Source organism: Dendrobates tinctorius, unplaced genomic scaffold (genome assembly GCF_039654945.1).
Source record: "Dendrobates tinctorius isolate UK_male_01 unplaced genomic scaffold, ASM3965494v1 ptg000014l, whole genome shotgun sequence".
Taxonomy (NCBI): domain Eukaryota; kingdom Metazoa; phylum Chordata; class Amphibia; order Anura; family Dendrobatidae; genus Dendrobates; species Dendrobates tinctorius.
This window is the reverse complement of record NW_027361682.1, coordinates 27979266-27997500: the sequence shown is the minus strand read 5'-3', so window position 1 is coordinate 27997500 and position 18235 is coordinate 27979266. Positions and strand designations below refer to the sequence as shown.

Below are 18235 nucleotides of genomic sequence, written 5' to 3'. Positions count from 1 at the left end.
GCATGACGCTGCATGCGTCCTGCGTCCCCTATCTTTATCACTGGGGGCGCAGGCCGTGCGCAGTATGCGTTTGGCGGCGCATGCGTCCTTTTGACGGTGCGCCGAGCGCAACCAAACTGCAGCAGGTTGCGTTTGGCGTTGGTCGGCGCACCGTCAAAAGGACGCATGCGCCGCCAAACGCATACTGCGCACAGCCTGCGCCCCCAGTGATAAAAATAGGGGATGCAGGACGCATGCAGCGTCATGCGCCGGTAGGCGGAGCTACCGGCAGAGGGCGGGGCTTAGTGGCGGCCGTGCGCAGGCCGTCGCTGCGCTAAAAGGCGCAAATGTGAAACCACCCCTATTTCAAAGACCATAAAAATCAGCTCTAAATAAAAAGGCCTGTTTCTCTGGAACCGTATGATGGATTGGAAAAGAACAAAAACAAAAATACTTGGGGACAGTGGGAATTAAATGAGTGCAAAAAAAAGTCACTTTTTACTTAATAAGTTTCTCTTTTAAGAAAAAAATATACTATGCGACATATATATATGTTATATATATATATATATATATATATACACTGAAAATATATATATATTTTTTTTTATTTTTTTTTACTGGATGCCTTTGTAAAAGCTGATCTCATTCCATACAGCAGAAAAAGGGTATAGTGGACTATACCAAGCTAATAGAAGCCAAAAGGGACACAGTATTGACCTCCAGTAGCTAAATGGGGTCGTATTAAATCTTTAACCCCTTTCCGACATCGGGCGTAAATTTACACCAATGTCGGACACTCTCCCTTTGATGTGGACTCCGGCGGTGAGCCCACATCTTTCCCGACACGTCAGCTATTTTGAACAGCTGACGTGCCCAAAACATCCGCGGGTAGAATTACGATCCACCCACAGGTATGAACCCGTTAAACGCTGACAGCGGCATTTAACATGCACTTGCGGCAATAGCACCGGAAAACCGCCCATCGGTGACCCCCATATGATCGGGGGTCACTGATGGGCTGGCATGACAACTAGAGGTCTTCTGGAGACCGCTATGGTTGTCACTGCCAGATTGGCAAGTAAGTCAGCTACATATAGGCGATCTGATAATCACCTGTATGTAGCAGAGCCGATCGGGCTATTTCAGCTTCTAGTCTCCCATGGAGACTATTGAAGCTTGCCAAAAGTTAAAAAAAAGTTTTTAAAAATATAAAAAAATAAAAAAAATAAAAGTTCAAATCACACCCCTTTCGCCCCATTCAAAATAAAATAATCAAAAAATCAAACATACACATATTTGGTATCACCGTGTTCAGAATCGCCCGATCTATCAATGAAAAAGTATTAATCTGATCGCGAAACGGCGTAGCGAGAAAAAAGTCAAAACTCCAGAATTTAGTTTTTTTTGGTTGCCGCGACATTGCATTAAACGGGCAATGAAAAGATCGTATCTGATAAAAAATGGTATCATTAACAACGTCAGCTCAGCGCGCAAAAAATAAGCCCTCACCCAACCCGAGATCACAAAAAATGGAGATGCTGCGGGTACTGGAAAATTATGCTTTATTATTTTTATTTTTTTTTAACAAAGTTTGGATTTTTTTTCACTATTTACGATAAAAAAGAACCTAGACATGTTTGGTGTCTGTGAACTCGGAATCACCTGGAGAATCATAATTGCAGGTCAGTTTTAGCATTTAGTGAACCGAGCAAAAACAACAAGCAAAAAAAAAGTGTGGGATTACACTTTTTTTTGCAATTTCACCGCACTTGGAATTTTTTCCCATTTTCCAGTACACGATATGTTAAAATCAATGATGTTTTTCAAAAGTACAACTCGCCCTGCAAAAAAACAAGCCCTCACACGGCCATATTGACGGAAAAATAAAAAACGTTATGGATCTGGGAAGAAGGGGAGCGAGAAACAAAAACACAAAACCGAAAATGCCTCTGGTCATGAAGGAGTTACGCTACTTCTCTGCTGGTTATTGTAGTCCGTCTACAACTACAATGAGAATGACATAGACCGTCCAGTCATCGTTAATTGAATAGTAGCATGTCACTGACAGATCCTCTGTTACAACTTATTACAGATATCACATTTCTGTTCAGAAGATAACAAAGGTGATGGATTTTCTGCAAATGTCACGTCAGCCATGACTAATGTTCTGCAGCTATGCAGAATACACGGGGGTCTCTATGCGCAGAGAGCCGGGCACTACAAAGCCCTGGTCTCCGATTGTCCCTGGTGGGCACTTATCTAGCAGGATCTGGGGGACTGGTAATGAATTTCCCACTTACATCTACAATCAGTCTGACACCAGAGAACACTGCACCGAGCCGTCCCCAAATGCATGAATTATATAGACGAGCATTTCTAAAAATGTTTCCGAGTGACAAGCAAACAAGCGATGTGTAATCATTGTAATCAGCGAGAACGCTGGGCGCACATAAACCCACAGTCAGTAATAACCATCTCTGCAGAGACTGGCACACCGCAACTGAGTTAATAAATCAGCAGAGTCTTCCTAAGTGGAACAAACTATATATGTAATATTAGCATGTTCTAATTCCGGGCCCCAACAATGACGTGTGGTCCCCCGCTGCACGGTGTGAAGGGTAGAAATGGAGAATAACTCAGTGCCACCCACCCCACACCATACTGCCATCTCTAATGTATAAATAATACCACTATACTGTATAAATAGCTGATTATCAGTGTTTATAAATAATATCACCACACAGTTCATTAAAAGTACCAGCATACTGTATAGTATCCAAGTAACAGTGCCATGAACAGCTCTATACCTTACATGCATACATAATATCGCCACAGAGTGCAACTTTATAGTACCTACTCTATGTAATATCGCACCTATATAATGCCAATATAATAGTGCTGTAATTAGCTGTATACCTTACATGTCTAAAAAATATCACCATACAGTGCAATTATTTAGTACCAATATAACAGTGACATAATCAGCTGTATATCTTATACCGTATGTCTATGTAGAATGTAAGTCCGCAAGGACAGGGTCCTCTCCCCTCTGTACCAGTCTGTCATCATAAATTTGTTTACTGTTAACGATATCTATAACTTTGTATGTAACCCCCTTCTCATGTACAGCACCATGGAATTAATGGCGCTATATAAATAAATAATAATAATATTGCCATACAGTGCAACTATATGGTACCCAAACAACAGTGCCATAATCAGCTGCTTAGCATGCATGCTTAAATAATACCCCCATACAGTGCAAATATTTAATACTAATATAATAATGCCATAATCAGCTGTATACCATACATTCCTATATATCACTATACAGTCCCACTATATAGTACCCACACAACAGTACCATAATCAGCTGTATACCGTACATGTCTATGTAATATCACTACACAGGGCAACTATAAACTACCAATATAGTAGTGCCATAATCAGCTGCTTAGCATGCATGCTTAAATAATACCCCCATACAGTGCAAATATTTAATACTAATATAATAATGCCATAATCAGCTGTATACCATACATTCCTATATATCACTATACAGTCCCACTATATAGTACCCACACAACAGTACCATAATCAGCTGTATACCGTACATGTCTATGTAATATCACTACACAGGGCAACTATAAAGTACCAATGCAATAGTGCTATAATCAGCTGCATACCGTACATGTCAATATAATATCACTACACAGGGCAACTATAAAGTACCAATGCAATAGTGCTATAATCAGCTGTATACAGTACATGTCTGTTTAATATTGCCATAAAGTGCAACTATATAGTAACAATATAACAATGCTCAAATCAGCTGTTTACTGTGTGTCTAAATAATATTGCCATACAGGGCAACTATATAGTATCCACGTAACAGTGCCTGAATCAGCTGTTTAGGGTGCGTGTCTAAATAATATCACCATACACAGTGTAATATCATTATCTAGTACCCAAATAACAGAGCCGTAATCAGCTCTATAGTGTGCATGTCCATACAGTGCAATTAACACCACTATATAGTACTGAAATATCAGTGCCATAAACAGCTGTACAGCATGCATTTCTATACAATACCACCATGCAGTGTCCAAATAATACCACCCTACAGAACCCAAGTAATAGTGCCATTAATAGATGCACGTATACTCACCTGTTTATGGCAGGCTTATTTGGGTGTACTATACTGTGGTGTTATAAATGCATTGTATTGTACACACACTGATTTGCCACTGTTATTTGGGTATTGTTGATGACTTATATCTTGCTATTATTTAAGAATACATTGTATAGTACTTTTATTTAGGTACGGTATAGTGGCAATATTAATAAACTGTATAGTGGTATTATTTAGAAATTCACACTATAGAGCGGTTTTGGCACTGTTATTTGGCTACTATTCAGTATTATTATTGAGGCACGATATAGTGATATTATTTAGACTCACAGTGTTACTCAGCGTAAATTTTAGGGGCCTCAAAGACGTTGGACCAACCTAAAGGTGTCATAAAGGCCCAAAGGATCTTCCAGGTTAGGACCGGGGTTCTTCACCTTTGGGGAGATTTTTTTCTCAAATGCAAGTGTTTGTGAGCTACAAATCATTTTTGCGTTTGAGTTTCATCAACTGTTATGTGGCCTGTGGTCATAAATAAGCTAAGACAGATAAAAGCGTTACAGTCTCCATCAGAAAAAGCTCACTGACAGATTCTCAGTTAGCTCTTTCTGCAGCCAGCAATAAACAGTGCAACCCTGAGGCTATAGAAGGTAAACGGTGCAACATTTTTAATGAAGCCCAATTGCAAAAATTATTTTGCCCCATATACGTGCATTTTAACATAAAAAAATTGCCCTGAAAAGGTGTACAACCCTTTTATCTTGTCCATTTATCTTTGTTTTGCAGGATACAAGATCTCCTGGGAAGAGTTTAACCAAACCAACACCAGAGTAACTCACTATCTGCCCAACCTCACTTTGGAGTACCGGGTCACCGGGTTGACGTCACTCACCACCTACACCATCCAAGTGGCTGGCATGACATCAAAGGGTCAAGGAGCAGTTGCCTCCTCCACCATCTCCTCCGGTGTACCGCCAGGTGGGTGTAGCCACAGCACATGGACTGATTGGAGAGTCACAATAAAAGCTTTCCGTCTTTTTTTATTCTTTTAATATTTACTGGAACCGAGTGCTGACATTGTCACCATGACTTTGCCTTTTGTGCGCTTTTCCATTAGCCGAGGTACTTGATAATATAATTGTTCTCTATTACAAAAGGCTAATCTGTCATCAGCTCTGCGGCAGCTCGTCACCTCGCCATCTCTCTGATCGAAAGGAGGATCGCCTGGACAATAATAGTAATTAATCTCATTTGGGCAAGCTCTGCCTGATGACACAGATTAGTAATATGCTTATTAAAAAAAAAAACGAGCTTGCTGATATTTTACCATAAGGTATTGGTGGAAAAAAAACTGTAAAACCGTGCATATTACATAATACATATATCCAAAATCATAACATTTTACATATACATTATAACAAAGCAATATATGTCTGAAAACAAAAACGTGTAGGCAGCATTGCTAGCCTTCAGTGAATGGAAATGTTATTTTATTTTTACATTTATATCACTTGGCTAAAATTCCATCCCGATTGTGTTTTGCAGACATGGAGTAGTATCCAAAACTTCTTACTGTAGTGTACCAAAATTCTGGGAGTTTTTACCATTTTGCAAGAGGGATATGCTGCCCTAAAATCATAGCAAACCAAACCAAAAGAAAAAAACAAAAGCAGCCCCAAAACAGCAAAGCTAACCAAAGCAAAACAGGGTTAATCCAAAGAAAACAAAAAAAACAAAGCCGTTCCAAAACCAAAGCAGATCGAACAAAATGGAAAAAACAAATCAACCCCAAAATTAAAGCAAACCGAACCAATACAAAAATAACAAAAAGAACCAGTAACTCCAAAACCAAAGCAAACCAAACAAAAAAATAAAACAAGCGACAGCAAAACCAAATCAAGCCAAGCAAATTAAAAAAACAAACCAAATCAATTAAAAAAGCAAAAAAAAAAACCAAAGCAGCTCCAAAACTAAACCAAAGCAGCCCCAAAATCAAAGCAGACCAAACAAATTAAAAAAAAAGACAAAAACAAAGCAGCTCTAAAACAAACCAAACAAAAAAAAGCCCCAAAACCAAAGCAGACTGAGCAAAAGAGAAAAGGAGCCCCAAAACCAAAGCAAACCAAAGAAGTTAAAAAAAAATACAAAGCAGCTCCAGTACCAAGAAAAAACAAAACAGCTCCAAAGCCAAAGAAGACCAAGCCAAAGCAGCAACAAAACCCAAAACAAATCAAACAAAAAACTAAGTATCCCCCAAACCAAAGCAGGCCAAGCAAATTAAAAAAAAACAAAGCAGCTCTAAAACAAACAAAAAAAAAAGCCCCAAAACCAAAGCAAATTTAAAAAAGCCAAAGCAGCCCCAAAAGCAAACCAAATCAATAAAAAGGCAAAAAAAAACAAAAAAACAAAGCAGTTCCAAAACCTAGCAAACTAAAACCAAACAGATAGCAATGCAGCCCCAAAACTGAAGTAAATCAAGTCAAAGCAGCAGCAAAACAAAAAAAACACAAATAAAAAAGCAAAACACAGCAATTCCAAAACCAACGCAATCAAACAAATTTGGAATAAAAAATAAATAAAACAACAAAGCAGTTTGTGGTAAAATGTCTGTTCGTATGCTGCATGTTTTTGTTTAGGATGGATAGGAGGGAACATGGCAAATTACTGCAACCTGTGAACTTAGCCTAGAGACATGGATAGCCACAAAGCTTGCTACAGCGTGTGTCATCAGAACAGGACTTGATCCGGAGAAGCCTCTGAATAATATACATGAAACTTTCCGTTAGCTGATTGCAAGCAGAGATCTTGACACTAAAAAGTAGAAAGCGTTAAAATGTTGTAAAACTGAACTGCAAAGATTTAAAGAAGTTTTTTTTTTTAAATTGGGTCTAAAAACTATTTTTTAAAATGAGTTTAATTAAAAATGTTGTACTGTTTATCTGTGTTACACTGTGGCTATACAATGAGTTAACTGAGATCCTGTCAGTGAGCTCGCTATGGGGAGCTTGTAACCTTCACATAAGGCTTTTTCTGAGCTCCTCTCAGCTGATTTATGACCACAGACATCATCAAAGTTGAATGTGCTGTGAAACAAAGGGCCTGTAAAAGCTGAACGGTGCAAAATTTTTAATGAAATCCAATTGCAAAAGTGAGTTTTACCTCCGAACATGTATATAGGTTAGTGTCATCAAAAGTGAACAACCTCTTTAATTACAAATATGTGGATGCAGTTTTTGACATTCCTATGTGTCCTACAGAATTGCCTGGAGCACCAACCAACATCGCCATCACAAACATCGGGCCTCGCTCAGTCACGCTTCAGTTCCGACCAGGTTATGATGGCAAAACCTCCATCTCCAGGTGGCAGGTAGAAGCCCAGGTGAGGAAGCGAAGAGCAAACATATTAATACAACACTGTGCTTTATAGTATTCTTCTTCCAATGACCACTGAGCTTCTCATCTTCTAAGGTTGGAACACAAGGAGAATCCGAAGAATGGGTTCTCATACACCAGCTGGCGAACGAGCCCAATGCCCGCGCTATGGTGGTGCCCGGGCTGAATCCTTTTACCTTTTACAGGTAAGCTGAGACAGTTACTACACAGTGACAGGCCATTGCCCCCATGGAATATAACACCCGTGCCCTCGCCCTCTGGTGTATAACATCTGGCCCTTCGCCCACAGGGTATAACACCCAGCCCCTTGGCCCCATGGTATAACATCTGGCCCCTCACACCTGATGTAAAACGTACTGCTCCATTATCTTCCCTGTACAACATCCAGACCCTCACCATAGCATCTGCCTTTACTACCATGTGACAGAACGGCTGGTGGGGCAGAGCTCCCTGATACGAGTCCGTCATCACATTTCTTCCCTCACAAATCTTCCCCCATCAGCTGTGCTGAGCAGCAGAGGGCAGAAAACTCACCACCGCTCTGCTTACTCCATAACTGCAGAGTCCAGACCTCCTCTGGTATAACTTCAGTACAAACATTGTGCCCCGACCGGAAGCTTCATGGCCAATCAGCTGCATGCAGACTTACATCACCAAGCACAATGCCGAGCGTCAGATGGAGTGGTGTAAAGCCGCCACCACTGGACGACTCCGGAGGAAACGTGTTCTGTGCAGTAAAGGATCGCGCTTCTCTATCTGGCATCTGATGGGTGATTCTGGGTGTGGTGAATGCCAAGAGAAGATTACCTGTCTGACGGCATTGTGCCCGCTGCATAGAATGGTGGAGGAAGATAATGCTATGGGTTGTTGACTGTTTTTCATGGGTCGGACTCAGCCCCTTAGTTCTAATAAAGAGAAATCTTAATGCCTCAGCCCAAGACATTTTGGGCAATTGTAGCTTCCAGCTTTGTGGGGACAGTTTGTAGAAGACTTTTTTTCTGTTCCCCATGACTGTGCCCACTGCACAAGGTCTATAGACAGGGCTGGGGAGTTTGGTGAGAAGAACCTGTTCTGCCTCACAGAGCTCGGACCTCAGCCCCATCCAACACTATTGGGATGAACTAGAGCAGAGATTGTGAGCCCAGCCTTTCCCCAACATCAGTGTCTGACCTCACAAATGCTGTTCTGGATGAAGGGGGCAAAAATTCCGCTCAGACGCCTCCAAAATCTTATAGAAAATCTTCCCAGAAGAGTGGGAGCCATTATACCTGCTGAAGGGCCAAACTCCATATTAATGTCTATGGATGTAGAATGGGAAAAGCTGCTGTAGTGTGTGGAGTCCAAATACTTGTGTCCATACAGTGTATGTGCCATGTTATATGTATTTATGGAAAATTCTATTTTTCCGTAGTTTTCGCATGCGCCAGGTGAACATTGTGGGCACCAGTCCTCCAAGTTTGGTTTCAAGGAGGATACAGACATTGCAGGCACCACCAGATATGTTTCCAGCTAATGTGACCCTACGTACAGCCAGCCAGACCAGCCTTTGGGTGCGCTGGGTGGTGAGTGTTAATCAAGGCATTACATTTATTATTTTACTACCTGATGAAACCTACACAAGTTATTCTCTCATCTGTGACAGAGCACCCCCACCAAATGACAATCAGCCCTACTTCTCACAAGCCATTCTTTCCTGCAGCCTTTGCCAGAGATGGCGTACAACGGTAACCCAGAATCTGTGGGGTACAGGATCCGATACATGAGAACTGATGGAAAAGGGAAGTCCTCCACCCACGTCATCCATGACCGCATCGAGAGGGAGTACACCATTGAAGACCTGGAAGAGTGGACGGAATATTCTGTGCACGTTGTTGCCTTTAACACCATTGGTTCTGGTCCCTTGAGTCCCATTGTGGTGGCGAGGACCAGAGAGTCAGGTAAGAGGCAGTTTGAAACTTTTGATCATTATGCATCATAGATGACCTTATTGGCACAGTAATTAGAGTCGTCTGTTCGAAAATGAATAAATCCGTATTGCAGATGTATCCATCTACGTTTAAAGCTCGCCATGTACATCAGACAGCTGTCAGCCCTCCATTCATATGCACACTCGCTGTTCTGCCTTCTTCCACGTATGACGCTGTGTGGATTCCAGCATATGGCTAAGCCCTTCATCCTCTCCCAGTAACAAGACTGTATGGGTGCTTAAGTCTATTATTTATTGGGATGACGTGAACAACAATGGGAGATGATAACAGATGGTATAGTAGATGAGATTGGTGAACACAGTAGTAGATGAAATCAGAGGTTGTTGAACACAATTGTGGATGAATCAGATTGTTGTACAAAGTTGTGGATGATTTCAGGTAAAAACTGTAAGGGAACAGACAATGCAGCATGTCAGTACTGGCAGAAAATATCACAGCAATACAGGGTACTATCACAACAGTAGCAATGATACAGAGTGCTGTTATATCGGTAGCATGCATTATACAGAGGCTGAGCAATACAACATACACAGCAGTAAAAGAGAAAGATATCTAAACAACTTATGGCTGCCAGCCTTGCATTAACTGAACAGAGGATGCATATAACTATCATGCAGTGTAATAGCATTACAGGAACTGAACATGCATTGCAAATATCATGGGGCATGCACTATGGCCAGCTAACACAGATGCATAACATATATTACAGAACTTCATTACATCCTTACCGGAATCTGCTTGATATAAGCAGTGATCTTGCAGGGAGCTAAGCACATGTGAGCTCCACAGAGATCTGGGAGAAATGGTTACATGTTGTTGACCAGGGAAGGATGAAGGGGCGGTTCTGAAGAGAATAACCATTAAAGGGACAGAGGATTCTAAACCCATGAATAGGAAAAGAAAGGCAACTATGACATCTAATGGCCATAGCTGGAACAGCACTTAAGAAATGGCTTGCTGCACATGAATGGGCAGAACACTCGCATCCATGACACCTACATGTGTCCTGAATGGGAAGTTGGGAGTAACACACAATCAGACACCTCTGACGGTGTCAACCTCGAGGCCTTAAATATCAACATACGTGGGGTAAAGGTTGAACATGGGTAACTCTGCTCCATTCAAGATGAAGCATGATTCCTGGATCCAGAGCCCCAATCTGGGTATTGCAGGGGATTGCAGCAAACAGTTAGTTGTTCCCAATTCTTTAGAAAGGGGATAGCTTAATATTTTGGAAATAAAACTCATATTATATAGAGTCATTACAGAGTGATCTATTTCAAGTGTTTATTTCTGTTAATGTTGATGATTATGGCTTACAGCCAATGAAAACCCAAAATTAATTATCTTAGAAAAATTAGAATAAGTAACAAAAAAACACCTGCAAAGGCTTCCTAAGCGTTTAAAAAGGTCCCTTAGTCTCTTTCAGTAGGTTCCACAATCATGGAGAAGACTGGTAACAAGACAGATACCCAGAAAGCAGTCATTGATACATCCACAAGGAGGGTAAGCCACAAAAGTCACTGCTAAAGAAGCTGGCTGTTCACAGAGTGCTGTATCCAAGTATATTAATGGAAAGTTGAGAGGAAGGAAAAAGTGTTGTAGAAAAAGGTGAACAAGCAACCGGGATAACCGCAGCTTTGAAAGGATTAAGAAAAGGCCATTCAAAAATTTGGGGGAGATTTACAAGGAGAGGACTGCTGCTGGAGTCATTGCTTCAAGAGCCACCACACACAGCCGTATCCAGGACATGGGCTACAAGTGTCGCATTCCTTGTGGCAAGCCACTCATGACCAATAGACAACGCCAGAAGCGTCTTACCTGGGCCAAGGAGAAAAAGAAATGGACTGTTGCTCAGTGGTCCAAGGTGTTATTGTCAGATTAAAGTAAATTTTGCATTTCATTTGGAAATCAAGGTCCCAGAGTCTGGAGGAAGAGTGGAGAGGCCACAATCCAAGCTGCTTGCGGTCTAGTGTGAAGTTTCCACAATCAGTGATGGTTTGGAGAGCCATGTCATCTGCTGGTGTAGGTCCACTGTGTTTTATCAAGACCAAAGTCAGCGCAGCCGCCTACCAGGAAATTTTAGAGCACTTCATGCTTCCCTCTGCACCTGTCCACACTGCCAAAAGTACCAATACCTGGTTTACAAACAACATTATCACTGTGCTTGATTGGCCAGCAATCTCGCCTGACCTTAACCCCATAGAGAATCCATGGGGTATTGTCAAGAGGAAGATGAGAGACACCAGACCCAACAATGCAGACGAGCTGATGGCTGCTATCAAAGCAACCTGGGCTTCCATAACACCTCAGCAGTGCCACAGGCTGATCGCCTCCATGGCACGCCGCATTGATGCAGTAATTGATGCCAAAAGAGCCCCAACCAAGTATTGAGTGCATTTACTGAACATAAATTTCAGTAGGCCAACATTTCAGATTTTAAAATCATTTTTCAAGCTGGTGTTATAAAGTATTCTAATTTACTGAGATAATGACTTTTGGGTTTTCATTGGCTGTGAGCCATAATCATCAACATTAACAGAAATAAACACTTGAAATAGATCACTCTGTTTGTAATCACTCTATATAATATGAGTTTCTCTTTTTGTATTGAAAAACTGAAATAAATTAACTTTTTTGATGATATTCTAATTTAGTGAGAAGCACCTGTTTATTGTTCTACATAAGACTAGTTACACGATTGCGTCTCATCCTCAGTTCCGTCCTCTGGACCCAGCAATGTCTCCGCTCTGGCCACAACCTCAAGCAGCATCTTGGTTCGTTGGAGCGAAATCCCAGACCCGGATCGTAATGGACTCATCCTGGGGTACAAGGTGGCGATCCTTTCATTATCTTTTTGCAATACATTTGCTCTTAAATTTGCAATTTGGTTACCTTTGGGTTCAGGAAAGTCTTGTCGCTTTTTTATGACTTTTTCCTTCCGTAGATTCTCTACAAGGAGAAAGATTCGGACAACCCTCCCCAGTTTTGGCTGGTGGAAGGTAATGCCTCTCGAAGTGTTCAGCTTACCAGCCTGGGAAAATACGTCCTCTACGAAATCCAGGTCTTAGCTTTCACCCGAATTGGCGATGGAGTACCCAGCACACCAGCAATCCTAGAGAGGACCCTGGATGATGGTAAGATTGTGCTCTGCAGACCACCACCGTCTCTTACTATATGTCATAGACTGTGTGGCGGGCTGTGGTATATACTATATACCCGTAGTACACAGTTTCTGACAGATCTTCACCCAGCCGTCAACTTCTGCAGTTTGAACTCTGTATGAGGTGAGCTAGAGGAGTCGGATGAATCACGGCTTCATGTTTCTATCTGTTTTTAGTTCCAGGTCACCCAGTGGGAATTCTGTTTCCTGAGGTGAGAACAACCTCTGTCCGCCTCATTTGGCAGACCCCCGCTGCTCCCAACGGTATCATTCTAGGTAAGAACTTTATTTTTTCACACTAAGATTGAGATCTGCAAAAATGTTACTTCTTTTTTTTAACAGTAGAAAAAAATTCCAATAATTAAGAACCATTCAAGGAGATACTTGCTGGCACCGCTCCATCCTGGGTTATCCTCGACCACTTTTTTCATTACTAACCAGAAGCAAAAGTGTTGCAAATGAACGTGTGCCATAAATGGCCAATTTGTTTTACAGTGATAAACTGGCACAAATTAAATACCTTATCACCATAGTTTTCGGTGCATACGATATCACATATTTTTTTTTACCTTACAGCATATCAGATCACTCACAGATTAAACACGACCAACGCAAACACCGCCACCGTGGAAGTGCTAAATCCAAGCGTCCGGCAGTATACCGCCACGGGGCTCAGACCAGAATCTGTCTACTTGTTTCGAATCACAGCCCAGACCCGTAAGGGATGGGGTGAGGCTGCGGAAGCGCTGGTAGTCACCACTGAAAAGAGAGGTAAGCTAACACCTGACACCAAGTCCAAGAATTAAAGCACTAAGGGCCTGATTCTAGTCTGCACTTGCACTTTTTTTTGCCTAGGTTTTGGTGATTTTCACCATTTTCGCTTTTTTTTTCAAATCCATTTTAGAGGTGTTTGCCTGTTTTTGCCTTTTTTGTTTTGTGTGTATATATATATATATATATATATATACAGTTGTGGCCAAAAGTATTGACACCCCTGAAATTCTGTCAGATAATACTCAGTTTCTTCCTGAAAATGATTGCAAACACAAATTCTTTGGTATTATTATTTTCATTTAATTTGTCTTAAATAAAAAAACACAAAAAGAATTGTCCTAAAGCCAAATTGGATATAATTCCACACCAAACATAAAAAAGAGGGTGGACAAAAGTATTGGCACTGTTCGAAAAATCATGTGATGCTTCTCTAATTTGTGTAATTAACAGCACCTGTAACTTACCTGTGGCACCTAACAGGTGTTGGCAATAACTAAATCACACTTGCAGCCAGTTGACATGGATTAAAGTTGACTCAACCTCTGTCCTGTGTCCTTGTGTGTACCACATTGAGCATGAAGAAAAGAAAGAAGACCAAAGAACTGTCTGAGGACTTGAGAAACCAAATTGGGAGGAAGCATGAGCAATCTCAAGGCTACAAGTCCATCTCCAAAGACCTGAATGTTCCTGTGTCTACCCTGCGCAGTGTCATCAAGAAGTTTAAAGCCCATGGCACTGTGGCTAACCTCCCTAGATGTGGACTGAAAAGAAAAATTTACAAGAGATTTCAACGCAAGTTTGTGTGGATGTTGGATAAAGAACCTTGACTAACATCCAAACAAGTTCAAGCTGCCCTGCAGTCCGAGGGGAAAACAATGTCAACCCGTACTATCCGTCGCCATCTGAATGAAAAGGGACTGTATGGTAGGAGACCCAAGAAGACCCCACTTCTTACCCCGAGACATAAAAAAGCCAGGCTGGAGTTTGCCAAAACACCTGAAAAAGCCTAAAATGTTTTGGAAGAATGTTCTCTGGTCAGATGAGACAAAAGTAGAGCTTTTTGGGCAAAGGCATCAACATAGAGTTTACAGGAGAAAAAAAGAGGCATTCAAAGAAAAGAACACGGTCCCTACAGTCAAACATGGCGGAGGTTCCCTGATGTTTTGGGGTTGCTTTGCTGCCTCCGGCACTGGGCTGCTTGACCGTGTGCATGGCATTATGAAGTCTGAAGACTACCAACAAATTTTGCAGCATAACGTAGGGCCCAGTGTGAGAAAGCTGGGTCTCCCTCAGAGGTCATGGGTCTTCCAGCAGGACAATGACCCAAAACACACTTCAAAAAGCACTAGAAAATGGTTTGAGAGAAAGCACTGGAGACTTCTAAGGTGGCCAGCAATGAGTCCAGACCTGAATCCCATAGAACACCTGTGGAGAGATCTAAAAATGGCAGTTTGGAGAAGGCACCCTTCAAATATCAGGGACCTGGAGCAGTTTACCAAAGAAGAATGGTCTAAAATTCCAGCAGAGCATTGTAAGAAACTCATTGATGGTTACCGGAAGCGGTTGGTCGCAGTTATTTTGGCTAAAGGTTGTGCAACCAAGTATTAGGCTGAGGGTGCCAATACTTTTGTCTGGCCCATTTTTGGAGTTTTGTGTGAAATTATCAATGTTTTGCTTTTTGCTTCATTCTCTTTTGTGTTTTTTCATTTAAGACAAATTAAATGAAGATAATAATACCAAAGAATTTGTGTTTGCAATCATTTTCAGGAAGAAACTGAGTATTATCTGACAGAATTGCTGGGGGGGGGGGGTCAATACTTTTGGCCACAACTATATATATACTGTGTATGTATATATATATATATATATATATATATATACACACAGTATAGCATTGGGTGAAGGGTTTGGAGTGTCTAGAAATTTTCGTCTGATACATCAATTGAAATTTATTAAAAAGTTGCTAAACAGAACATGTTAAAAATTTATACTCCACGTGATCTGTTTTTGAAGAATTTGGAGCAAAAAATGTCAATGAATATCACATGAAAAAAAAAAAAAGAAAAAGAAAAAAAAGCAAATGACGAATCGGGTCCAAAATATACAGTAAATGATGTTACCCCTAAGGAGACGGTCAGTCTTGCACATCCTAATCAAGACCCTTTCCCCTATATAATCTTAATCGCGGGCAGGTGCACACATTGCGGCCCTAATTAAAGTGTAACATTTTATTTTTTATTTCATAAATCAATAGTACATATGAAAATAAACAACTTTGCAATATATCTTATCAAAGAAATCTGCTTCTTTCTCCTCCTGGACTGATCATTCACTTTCAATTCACGGGTAATAGCTGCATTCAATGAAGACAGATTTTCCCGTTACTGAGATAGGAGATGACAGATGGTGCTTATAGGATTCTGTGGAGGGGAAGGAGCTAGAGACTGACACAGACATTCAAGTGAAAGTTCTCCTGAAATGACAGTTACAGTCTCCATAGAACTTTATGAACACCAACTGTCATCTCCTATCTCAGTAATAGGAAAGTCTGTATTCACTGAAGACACATTTTACCCATGAATTGAGAATTTTCAGAATTAAATATTAGTCCAGGAGGAGAAAAAGCAGATTTATCTAATAAGATTTATTATAAAGTTCCTTATTTTCAAATGTACTATTGATTTATGAAAATAAACATTAAAATGATGGTTACTCTTTAAAATGTGATGAAAACAGCCAAATTCTCATCTGGCGACTAGTTGGACCACCACTGGTGTAGCATTTATTACCCATCCAGTACTTCTAACAGGTATATTTTTTATCCTTTTATACGAGATTCTACATAAATGGCAGCGCAGACGCTTATTCTCTACCCTTTTGCAGAACGTCCTCAGCCTCCTAGTAAGCCCATAGTCCGACAGGAAGACGTAAAGTCCAGAAATGTGCTGCTCTCATGGGAACCGGGAAGTGACGGCCTTTCTCCTGTCCGCTACTATACCATCCAGACGCGAGAACTACCCAAAGGACGATGGGTGGTGCAGTCTTCCTCCGTCAGTCACAATGCCACCTCCGCCGTTATAGACAGGTAGAAAGTCTATTGTAACTTGTTTCCAACATACAGTTTGGTGGCAGCCATTGTGTGAATGAGGCCATTAAGAGGGTTAATGTCGGGAAAGGTTCTGGCCCCTTTTTGGCTTAGAATAAGAATGTGGTGTTCTGTTTTTGCATTTTTTTTGGAATTTTATTCATGCCAAGAAAAAAGACTGACTCCATACCCGACACAATGTCTGCCACCAAACTATAATTGTTTCTGACCTATGTGATGATGTCACCATCTTCTTTGTGGTAATATTTTAGGTTGAAACCATTCACGACATACAAATTCCGAGTCAAAGCAACAAATGACATTGGGGACAGTGAATACAGTGCAGAATCGGAGTCCCTAACAACACTGCAAGCTGGTAAGTCACCCGTGAGTCTCAGTAACTGTCTTACCGCATCCCTACTATTCAGATGATGCTATCTATAGGGCCGATACACATTAGACTAACGTCAGCCAAACCCACAGATATTGACGGGTTCCGACAGAAGTCTAATGTGTATGGGGTCCCCCTGACAGATGATGTCATGGAAGATAAGGATCCGACATGTCCGATTTTGGATTGCCGATTTTTTGTTCTCTGGGTGATAAGCCACCGTTAGAGATGCCTGGCAACTTCTCTCTCATAGACAACATAGGAGATATAGCCTCTGAGATACCGCTATCTAAAGTGTATGGGGGGGGGCTTAAGGCTAGAAGGCTGCTATTGAACAGGCGGAAGTCAGAGACTTAGGGCCCCGTCACACATAGCGACTCACCAGCGATCCCGACAACGATATGAACTTGTCAGGATCGCTGGTGTGTCACTACATGATCGCTGGTGAGCTGCCAAACAGGCTGCTTCACCAGTGACGACAAGCGGGCGCGTCGTTGTGTACCTAAGTTACCAGCGCGCTGATGCAGGGAGCTGGTAACCAAGGTAAACAGCTGGTTTCTAAGCGCCACGCGGCACTTAGAAACCCGCTGTTTACCTTGGTTACCAGCTCCCTGCACCAGTGCGCTGGTAACTAAGGTACACAGAGGCTTTCTAAGCGCCGTGCGGCGCTTAGAAACCTGCTGTTTACCTTGGTTACCAGCTCCTGCTCGCTGGTCGTTGCTCTCCCGCCTGCCACACGCAGCGATGCTGGCCAGCGGGAGACCAACGACCCAAAAAAGTCCAGAGCTTTCAAGAACGATCAGCGATACCCAGCAGGGGGGCCGGTCGCTGATACCTGTCACACACAGCAATCTCCCTGGTGAGATCGCTGTTGCGTCACAAAACTTGTGACGGGGGCTTTACTGTTTGTTGCCACTGTATCTTATTGGGTGTTGACATGTGCACTGCAAAACCACCAAACAGGATGAGGGGTATTTAAACAGGTCTTCTAAGAATGTAATAAAATTACCCCATCACATAATTCAAATGGTAGCCAGCTTAATCTCTTATCACTACGGACTGCAGTCTGAAGAAAAACTGCTCTTGAGACCAGAGTCTCAACTGACAGAGAAGCTGTATACTAAGCTCACATATATCCATGACATCAGATGAAATGAATCTTCTCCTCGACTGACTGAGCACAAAGGATTTTTTTCTCCAGGCTCAGTCCTCCAATGCTGCAGTCAGCCAAGGAGAAGATTTATTTCTTCTGATGTCACAGGCCTTCTCAACTCACAGATGTGCGGTAAGTTTGCTTATGATACAGCTCCTCTGTCAGTTGAGACTTAGG

At 41.7% G+C, this 18235-nt stretch overlaps 1 protein-coding gene across 3 annotated transcripts in view; it reads left to right on the top strand.

Annotated features, from left to right (window-relative positions):
• Positions 1-18235, top strand: part of SDK2 (sidekick cell adhesion molecule 2) — a 920082-nt gene that overhangs the window by 863431 nt on the left and 38416 nt on the right. The window contains exons 23-33 of one of the 3 annotated variants that reach the window (XM_073560296.1): positions 4898-5089; positions 7369-7490; positions 7580-7689; positions 8916-9066; positions 9204-9441; positions 12211-12326; positions 12440-12629; positions 12833-12931; positions 13232-13426; positions 16313-16514; positions 16787-16890. In XM_073560296.1, coding sequence (XP_073416397.1) covers positions 4898-5089; positions 7369-7490; positions 7580-7689; positions 8916-9066; positions 9204-9441; positions 12211-12326; positions 12440-12629; positions 12833-12931; positions 13232-13426; positions 16313-16514; positions 16787-16890 — 1719 coding nt within the window. Of the gene's footprint in view, positions 1-4897; positions 5090-6905; positions 7289-7368; positions 7491-7579; positions 7690-7737; positions 8084-8915; positions 9067-9203; positions 9442-12210; positions 12327-12439; positions 12630-12832; positions 12932-13231; positions 13427-16312; positions 16515-16786; positions 16891-18235 lie in introns of those variants that run through there. The other 2 variants (XM_073560306.1, XM_073560313.1) reach the window with 2 other exon arrangements.